The sequence below is a fragment of the Alligator sinensis genome, unplaced genomic scaffold, assembly GCF_000455745.1.
Source record: "Alligator sinensis unplaced genomic scaffold, ASM45574v1 scaffold227_1, whole genome shotgun sequence".
NCBI classification, from domain to species: domain Eukaryota; kingdom Metazoa; phylum Chordata; order Crocodylia; family Alligatoridae; genus Alligator; species Alligator sinensis.
This window is the reverse complement of record NW_005841966.1, coordinates 3,356,062-3,366,068: the sequence shown is the minus strand read 5'-3', so window position 1 is coordinate 3,366,068 and position 10,007 is coordinate 3,356,062. Positions and strand designations below refer to the sequence as shown.

General features: G+C 41.5%; 1 protein-coding gene across 1 annotated transcript in view; it reads left to right on the top strand.

Moving 5' to 3' along the window:
• Nucleotides 1-651: 651 nt before the first annotated feature.
• The window catches only part of LOC102369199 (fibrillin-2), a 22,952-nt gene continuing 13,596 nt past the window's right edge, over nt 652-10,007 (top strand). Inside the window, exons 1-5 of the mRNA XM_006020733.2 lie at nt 652-844; nt 1,453-1,575; nt 2,474-2,590; nt 3,310-3,438; nt 7,318-7,437. Of these exons, the coding sequence (XP_006020795.2) occupies nt 739-844; nt 1,453-1,575; nt 2,474-2,590; nt 3,310-3,438; nt 7,318-7,437 (595 nt within the window). The 5' untranslated portion in view covers nt 652-738. The remainder of the gene's footprint in view (nt 845-1,452; nt 1,576-2,473; nt 2,591-3,309; nt 3,439-7,317; nt 7,438-10,007) is intronic.

Here is a 10,007-nt window from a genome sequence, read left to right as displayed (position 1 = left end):
AGTAGCCCCACTCCCACTGACACTGCCACCCTCCCTCAGCACAGCCCAGCCCCAGCCTGGAAGAGCATGGTGCAGCCCACCCCACGTGCAGATCCGGGGGTACAACGGCCCCCCATGCCCTTCCAGGGTACATGCAGCAGCAGGAGTCACTGTCCCTCCCCGCACCCCCTGGACAAGCTGCTTGCAGCTTCACCCCAGCTGTGCAGTGCTGGCCCCAGCCCCACTCCCTCCCTCACTGCAGGGGCCTTGATCTGCCCCCCACCGCCCCTTAAAAACAAGAAAAAAATATAAAGGGGTACGTGAACTTAAAGTTTGAGACAGAATGGGTACACTTGGTAAAAAAAGGTTGGAAACCCCTACCTTAAGATATTTTGCACGCCCTCAGTTTTGAAAGGGGGTTAGGAACCGATCTCTGCAAAGTATCTGAGTCCTACTGTAAAGTTCTAGAAAAGAAAGGGTTTTTTAAGTGTTCCTCCCAGATTGCTTGCATCTGTATAATCCTGCCTGAATCAGTTGGAGGTGCTAACCACCAAATTATGTCAGTATCAACTCACAAAAAGGGAAGTAGGAGCAAGCAAGAAAATTGATTTTATACTTTGGGTAATGAGCTTTATTTTAAAAATCAGAGTTGGACTTCAGGAACCTTAAGACAGGTGATACTAATGAATTTTAGTTTCTAATGTTTTAAAGGATGAAACATTTAATATCTCCTTTACAGATATTGATGAATGTAAGGTCATGCCAAATCTATGTAGAAATGGCCAGTGCATCAACACCATGGGTTCCTTCAGATGCATTTGCAAAGTTGGCTACACCACTGACATAAGTGGGACATCCTGTGTGGGTAAAGTTTATCACATTAATACTCAATATTTTTGCAATCAATTTTTTTTAAATAAACTACATTTTCATAGTGACATTTCCAACTAAATTCCTTGAATCCTGGTAGCATAGAAAGTAAGATCTCTTTCCTTCCCTTTGTAAACTACACACTTATCCTGGGGAAAACTCAGACTCTAGTTACTACAAATAAGTTAAACTAATGGCATTTCAGAAGTAGCATGAGCTGAGACAGCTCAACTCACCAGTATATAAAAACACTAGAAAACAAAAACCACATGGTTTGGAGAATGAACAACTTAATTGGTCTAAGGGCTAAATTTGCTTTGATTGCAATAGGATGGGTTATAAAGTAACATATGATTCAACATGAGTGTTCTGGCTTGGAGTGAGGAATTAATCTAAATTGTGTAAGTGTGACTATTGTTTAAACATCCTTATAGCAAACACATTGCCCCTTCACATGAAAAGCTCTTTCCCATCTCAGATTTTCATTAGTAGCTGTCTTCTGTAAAGCAACAAGTATTTAGAAAGCATTGAAAAATGGTATTCTCTTTCAGAGCATCCTTTGAGGTAATGATATCATAGCTAATTATTTATTATCTTCCTTAGATCTTGATGAATGCTCTCAGTCTCCAAAACCATGCAACTTTATCTGCAAGAACACAGAAGGAAGCTATCAGTGCTCATGTCCTCGTGGCTATGTCCTCCAAGAAGATGGAAAGACGTGCAAAGGTGAGGAATGAATCAGTTACAGTTTTGCCGGGTTTTTGTTTTGTTTTTAATTTATTACATGTGATCTTTATAAATACCATCATATTATAATTGTACCTTCACTCTTAAGAGCTGATGTAACAGACACAGCTCTTCTAACAAAAAGACCCCTGCCATACTTTACATACATTGTGCAATTAACTGGTTAATCACACAAAAAATTTAATCAGCCACACATGCAAAGTAATTATACTATAAAAATGTCCATCCGGCTACAAAAATAGCCAACCAGCTACAAAGTTAGTACTTGAAAATGTGTAACAACTTTATAGTTGCTTTCTAGCCAGCTTTAATGTGAACAAGTGGCAGGGCAAAAAAAGTATGCTCTAATTTTCTGATCATTTGTATATGGCATAGTACATGTTGCACACAGCTTGTCTTCAGCTTGATGTAAAACTAGTGATTACATTTATATTTTAAAAAGTAAGTGAAGAAAAGGTTTCAGGAAAAGTGCCACACCAATTCCCTTATAAGCTTCATTCACTTTTGCCAAGACTGAACTTGATCTCGATAGAATGTGAAATTACCAGCTCAGCTTAAAATTAGCAATGCTCCTTAAATTCATTTTCTGACCATTATTGAATCAAGAAGCCTGATTCTCCATTATGCTAGTTTTACAGAGTGTAAATGCATTGACCAATTTTATTGATGCCAGAATAATGCCGATGTAACAGAGAATCAACAAAATTTAACTTGCACCAGCATTTTCATGACTGGTAAATAAGGGCTTAAATGTCATGTGATTGTTAGAATAAAGCATTTATTTCTGAGTTAACAGAAAATACTTTCAAATCATTGTTTGCAGTTTAAAGAGACCATATGTAAGTCCTTCTAATGAAGAATAATCTGTTACTTTCAGATCTTGATGAATGTCAAACCAAGCAACACAATTGCCAGTTCCTCTGTGTTAACACACTTGGGGGATTCACGTGCAAATGTCCTCCAGGTTTCACTCAGCATCACACAGCTTGTATTGGTAAGAACAAATTGACTGAGTTTTCCTTATCCTCAGTTTCCTGTTCCTCCTCCTCCTCCAAATCAGCAATGCTAAACAAGCCTTTTAATTCATTTTGGCACTATAGAGTTGGTAAAAATACGAAGATAATGTTTTATTTCTAAGTAGTTAAGAAAAGGCAAGTAATTATAAAAATGCAAAAAGTCTAAAACAAATCAAAGATCACTTTCTTATTTTGTGAATATTTGTAGGCAGTTACTACATATTACATTCTAAATGTAACCACATGGAGACAAAGGGGTAAATATTATTAAAGTCTGACTTTAAAAATCTAGCTAATCAAAAACAGATTGCAGAATGTTTTTCCGCTGATAGACACAGATGTCATTAGGTCTTTAGCATATACATGTTGCCAACTGAAACCATCCTAATGTGGCTAAGTTTCAAAAGAGCAGCCTCTTTTTTTTTTGCCTTCAAAAAAATACAGGTACAAATTGGCACCAGTGATTGAATTACATATATAACTTGTTGCTTCATTTAAGTTATGTACAAGTTATCTGAGTACTTCTGGCCATAATTCTGCAAATCAAATAGTTGACATTGAATGTAACTTTAAAATGGTGTAGGTGCAAATTCTGCCTGCAGAAAGATGTGAAAGTTCATCCTGGTCCTCATGCACGTATTTCTTTTCCACTTGCTACATCTGTACAATAGTTGTGAAAACTGCTGTATTTTTCTAGATAACAATGAATGTGGTTCACAGACATCACTTTGTGGATCAAAAGGAATCTGTCAGAATACTCCTGGAAGTTTCACTTGCGAGTGTCAGAGAGGATTCTCTCTGGATTCTACTGGACTCAACTGTGAAGGTAACTTGTAAAGGCCAAAAATTCTTTGTTAAGATAGACATGTCCTGTCTTTAGTTATGCAAAATACTCCATGACCTATAGAAGTTGCCCATATGTGCCAAAGCAAAATCAAAATCAAATACAAATATAGTTCAAGGCACCTGCTATACATTACACTTAAGATGTGATTAGCCTGTTAATCATGTCTTAAGTTGTGACCCAGCCACTCATTCAGTCAATTAATGGTGTGATAAACTGAGAAATAAGCCACAAAGTTATTGCACAAAAAAATGTGTAACAACTTTACATAGCTCATTCCTATCATGCTGTTAAAATGAATGTTTGGCCAGGTACTCCCTTGAGCCTGGAAGCCCCATCAGCTGACAGGATTTGCCGCAGGGCACACTTATTCACTCCAGCAGTTGGGAGTCCCACAACTGGCAAAGCTCGCAGCCACAGGAGCCTGCCATGAGCTCCAACAGCTGCGAGGCCCATCAGCTGCGGGATTCCCAGCCACATGAGCTTGCTACTTGCTAGTGCAGCGGAGCCTAGGATCACAATCCTGGGCTCCCCCTGCATGAGCATTCAGGTGCAATTAGATTTGATGCTCAATCCCACAGTCATGCCTCCTGCCATACACTTGTGGCATGGCAAGAGAAATGATTGTGTGGATCATGCATCAGATCCTATCAGGTCTTTACCTGAACATAAAGGGGCCTAAATAGATCAAATTTTACTCAAGCTTTATCCTATATGTGTTTACAAACTGTAGGACCTAACTCCACAGCTGCAACATTACTTTCTGGCATATACATAAAATATGTTTCATTCCCCTTCCTACCTCGCCATTCAAACACACAGTTGTGGCTCATTTTTAAAAAATACTCATTTTCATAAAAATACTGATTTTTGGAGATAAACAGTACCTATCAGAATGGGATTCTGATCTGTGACCAGGTTTTGTAGGCTACAATAATGCCAATAACTAACAGTTATATTCTCCAGGCAGCCTAGCTCAAAACCTGATACTCCATCCCTTCTCTGAGTATGGCAAAGGAAAGGGCAACTGACTTCAGTACCCATCTCATCAGCCTCAGTGGTTCCACATTTCTCCAGGAGCCAAAGTTCAACTTCTGGCTCTTTGGTGCAAGCTGGACCAGAGCACTAAGCAAGGGAGAATGAACTGTTGGCAGCTGAGATGGGCCTGAAGAGGGAAGAAGACAGAAAAAGTATGCACACTTGGCTACAGAAAAGCAAAAAGTTCAATGGCAAAATTGCTGGATTCAAATTCCACAGCTCTTTTTTCAGGCTGTCTACACATTCAGGCAAGCAGCACTGCATTGTTTTTACATTCTGTTTGCTGTTCAAGGATATTTCTGCAACCATACACATTTAACTTAAAGTTGATATTTTAGGGTACATTTTCACAGCAAGGCACAGAATATGCATAACCAAGCATGGAGTAGGAGCTTGAAATGTGATAAGATATAGTAACTTAGATTGTGGTGAAAATATTTTAAGTAAAAAGAAAAGTCTCACCATAACAAGCATGTTAAAGAATGGGTATTACAGGAGAAGAGGCAATGCCATGTTTTAAAAGTATAAAGTATCCTTTAAGCAGTATTTAGTCAGTGACTTGGGGTTTAACTATTTTATTACATTGTAAATGCCCCAACACTGTAGATATAACACTGTGATTAGGCAAATGCACAAAAATCGGCGTAGTTAAAACCTTCTATTCCAGTTGCCACTAAAAGGAGAATTTAGCACTGTATTTTTCTGTCTCAAGTTTGTGGATATCACAATCCCCACAGAACTAGTAAAGCATATTTCTGGTTACAAGCTGGAGAAATATCATTTGTAGTTGATGATGTCATGCTTAGTGGTATATGTGTGCTGTTTTGATTTTTAACTAACAGTCTGCTTTCCCTGACTTTTGTTAAACTGCTTACAATTTCCTGTTAGGTATGAGTTTTATTAGATGTGCATTTTTTTAAAAACAGGAGACTATTTCAAACAAGTGTTTCCCCTTTATTACTGCTCCTTTCTTCCTTTAAGCGTAGGCCGGGAAGTTTTTTATTTGATGGTCTTCTTTTTACTGTGTACAGGTGGACAAATCAGACCACCTCAGTGCTTGTCTTGCATATTTGTATCTCTCATACTTGAGTGCATTCCTAAGTGCCTTGCAAACTAGAAAATAAATCACTTGTAAAACACATTTCTGGAAATTGATTCCAGCTCTTTAAAAGTCTAAATGAACACCAAATTGGCAAGCTAGGGCACCTATACACATGCCCAACTCCTGCTCCAGCACATGCTAATTAGTTTGCATTGGATCAGACTTGATTAATCAAGTGTGCTGGAGCATGCTATTTAGTATGCTCCAGCAGCCTCAACATCTTATGTATTCAGCGTCCCCACATTTCAAAATGGCAGCAAGAGCACTTTAACTAAAGCTTGTTCAAAAAGCTTTATAGTTAAAGCACCCCTGTCACCATTGTGAAGTGCGGGACGCTGAATACACAAGACGCTGTGGATGCTTTAAATTAAAGTTCCAGGGGTGTACTTGGTAGCCGTGTTGGTCTGAGACAAAAAGACATACAAAAAACTAGAACTCTTGGTTCCAGCTAACACATCAAAGAGCTACTCAACACAGCTCACAAAGACACTCTCATGGACCCAGAGGGACAGCCTTCCATCTTCAGCTCCCTCTGTGCAAAAATTAAGCTTATTTCCTACCTATGGGGACTTTTTACCATCTTGTACCATCTATACTTTTCCCAGAGCCTGACGAAGGGACTTTGATCCCAAAAGCTTGCAAAAAAGAACAGTTTTCTTGCCATTTTCCAGTTGGTCTAATACAAGGTATCATTTTGGAACCAAGAGTTCTAGTTTTTTGTATGTCTTAAATTAAATTGGCTCCCAAGAGCTGCTGTAACTAAAGCACCACTCCACTCCCATCCCAGAGCACGTGTAAAGACACCCCTAAGTATCCTATTACCATTTTTAAAAAATGTTTAAAGATCTTTGCCCCAATTCAGGAAGGAATCCTGATGATATCAGTTAGTAACTCTACACCTACAATTATTTTCTTGCTGCTTTAAGAATACCATAGTATTTGTGTAAACTATATTCCTGCTAATTGCTCTGCAGTATACTCAGTGGCTGCCGGCAGGTTCATTCTTTTAAAGCAAATCACCCCAAATGATTTCTGCATTTGCTTTCTAAACTGAAAGTTTGGCTTTCAGTTTAGAACATAGTTGACTAGAAGCAAGAAGTTCCAAATAGATTTTCATGCCAGATACAGAGTCTAGTAAGGAAGGGAAAATTTTCCAGAAACATCCAAATTATAAGAACCCAAGTCACTTTTGAAAATGGGATTCAGGCTCTTAATATTTGAAAACCTTCAGTAGGCACAATGGCATCCTGGGAGCTTCCTGGGGCCGCAGCAGCAGTGAACCAGTGCAGTTCCAGGTGGCCCAGCTCTGCTTTTCAGCAGCATGCGCTACCCGTGCGTGCACTGCTCCACCCTTTTTTTCCATGGGTTCCATGGGTTTTTTGATATCCAGGGGTCAAAAAAACCCGCGGGGGGGGAAAAAAGAGCAGTGCATGCACAGGCAGTGCATCCCTGCAGCACGGAGAACACCTGGCTGAGGTGTTTGCAGTGCCACATACTGCATGGCCATGCTCGTCTGGATGTACCCTATGTGGTTATTGTGGTTGAATCCAGTTCTTCAGCTAATGCTCATAAAAATCGTTCCATAACCTCCACATGTAATGTGCCAAGTATCATCGTGCCGTAGGAGTAACTTCTGTACAAGGTGTTTGCATTGCTAATCATAATTACTAAAATAAGTCTTTTTGGCCATTTCCTCTTGTATACTTTACCTGTTTTCAAAGATGTGGATGAATGTGATGGAAATCACCGGTGTCAGCATGGCTGCCAGAACATCCTGGGTGGCTACAGGTGTGGATGCCCACAAGGGTATATTCAGCATTACCAATGGAATCAGTGTGTTGGTAAGTTTGATCTCTTTACAGTATTCTAGAAGTTATTGGCAAATAAAAAAACACTCGTTCTCAAAAGTCTTATTAATAAGTGGCTTACTTCAGTTCAATAAATTTGGTGGATACTTCTTTTTTATGAACAGCAAGGCCTAGTGAAAAGAGCACTGTCCTGGAACTCTGGAAACCTAACTTGTAGTCTCACTTCTTGGGGACTTTGGTCAAGTCACTTCACCTTTTTTGCCTTACTTTCCCCTTCTGTAAATGGCTCTGATGAAGATAAGCTAGATATTATAAAGTATATAATTATATAAAGTCATGCCACCTGAGTGTTACTGCCCTGCTGCAGGAGAAAGACACAAACTTTTATTGAAAGCATTTGAAGTAATTCCTACTGAAGGGCAGTTAGCACTTTGCAGGGCAGTACAGTCAATGCCACTTGTGTTTTATACCAGATAAGAGCATAATTCACTTAACAGCATAATGTGACATAAGTCCCAACTTTGTTTCCTTTGTAATGTATCTGTGCTCCATTTAACTGCATAATAACTGGTGCCAGAAACCATAAAGAGGCAGCACCTGTCAAAGTGCTGTAATGAAGAGCATAAATGACAGAAGACACACAGTTTCAGGGCTGTTAATACCTCAGCACTGACAGCAGCTGAGATAAATAAAACTCATTAAGCACAGAATAAATTAACATAAAGTCTAAGTAAATTTATAGCTTTTTTCAGTGCTTAGGTATGTACCTGAACAGGCTACTTGGCCCTTTGCAGCTGTTGACTAAACAGACACAGCCAGCTGTGAATATACATGCCATTATATATGCAGCAGCAACAGAAAGTAATGCAAATATCATCAATGCAGGGAAAGAAACTAAAAAGTGGAGAAATTATAGGCTCCACCTCTAAATCACAAATTCGTAGCTGTCACAAAGTTTGTAGTTGCAAAAGGATTCTTTTATCAAAGAATCACATAGAGTTTAATAAGGATGAAAATATTAGTGTTCAACAAAAATAATATAATGTCCAGTAGGACTGTGCGAAGTAGCAAGTATTCAATTCAGATTTGGCCAATTTGCAAGGACAGTGATTCGACTCAGTGATTCAAATCACTGTCCCGATTCAATTCGGCTGATTCAGATCTGAAGATTCAGCGCTGATTTGGAGATTTGGCTATAGACTAAGCAGGCAGCAGTCCTTGACAGGACACAGCTGCCTTCAGCTGTTCAGTCTATTGTGGTGGGCAGAGGGGAAAGGGAGGAGGAGGGAGGGAAGATCAACACCTCCACAGCGAAGGAGGGATTGGGCCTGGGACTGGGACAAGCTGCCCAGCCAGAGCAGGGGGGCTTGGGACTCAGGGAAGGGTGGCTCCCACCATTGCGTGTCATTGCGTGCTGTCAGTCCAGGAGGGCATGTGACCGGGCATGTGCCCCCTGATCTGCACTGGGTGGGCTGCAGCCGGGCTGCGCTCCGGGAGGCTAGTCCAACCACCCACTTCCAGGCTGAGTTCTGCGGGGCAGGTGAAGCCAAGGATGTGCTCCAGTGGCTAGCCTCAGGCCGGAGCACAGCCCTGGCTCTGCCCACCCCACAGAGTGCAGTGGAGCGGAGGCTATGGTGGGGCTGCAGCCACCCTAAAATTCTCCATAGCCCCTCCCCAATGTGGGTGCCCACCCCCATGCCCTGTCGCTGCTGGCACAGCTGGGGAGAAGCTGCGGCTTGTCCAGGAGGTGCAGGGAGGCCAGAGTGGCTTCTGCCGCTGTTCCCGCCACTTATCTCAGGCAGCACAGTGGCACCATCCTGTGCCTCCCTGCCCCAGCTGGGCGAGTGGCAGGAGGGCATAGCCCTTACTCCCAGTGCCTTCCACTGCCCATCCAGAGCGCAGCCTGGCCCAGCCCACCCTGTGCAGATCTGGGGGGACATGCCGACTCCCATGCCGTCCCATACCGGCAGCACACAGTGGCAGGAGCCCCACTCCCCAAATCCTGCACCCCTCCGCCCCAGCTAGGCAGCTTGTTCCAGCCCCAATCCCTCCCTTGTTGTGGGGGCATTGTTGTGTGCACCCCCATGCCTCTTCCTTCCTCCCTCCATGCACCAAAATAGACTTAACAGCTGGAGGCATCTGTATCTAGCGTGGTTGAGGACTGCTGCCTGCTTAGCCTATGGCTGAATCTCTGAATTGGCGCCAAATCTCTCTGAATTGATTCGGAGGCTTCCAATTCGATTAGGACCTTTTAATGGGTCTCCCGATTCAATTTGGATTCAGAGATTCGGCTACCAAATCAGGCCAAATATCCTCCAAATCGAATTGGCTACCGAAGCTTCGCACAGCCCTCATGACCAGGTATGCCTACAAATGTATAGAATGTAACTGAGCATTATACCTGCTTTAATTGTGCAAAATATTCCACAGGGAAGTTACAAACTAAGAGTATGTTTATACTGCAGCCACTACCATTGCTTCAGCTCATGTAGCCATATCCAAGCTAAGCTGGTGATTGCCAAAAGTGTAGCCACATCAGCATAGATCTTACTGTAAGTTGCAAAACTGACTCAAGAGACTCAAGAAATACTTTTTCAACCTAT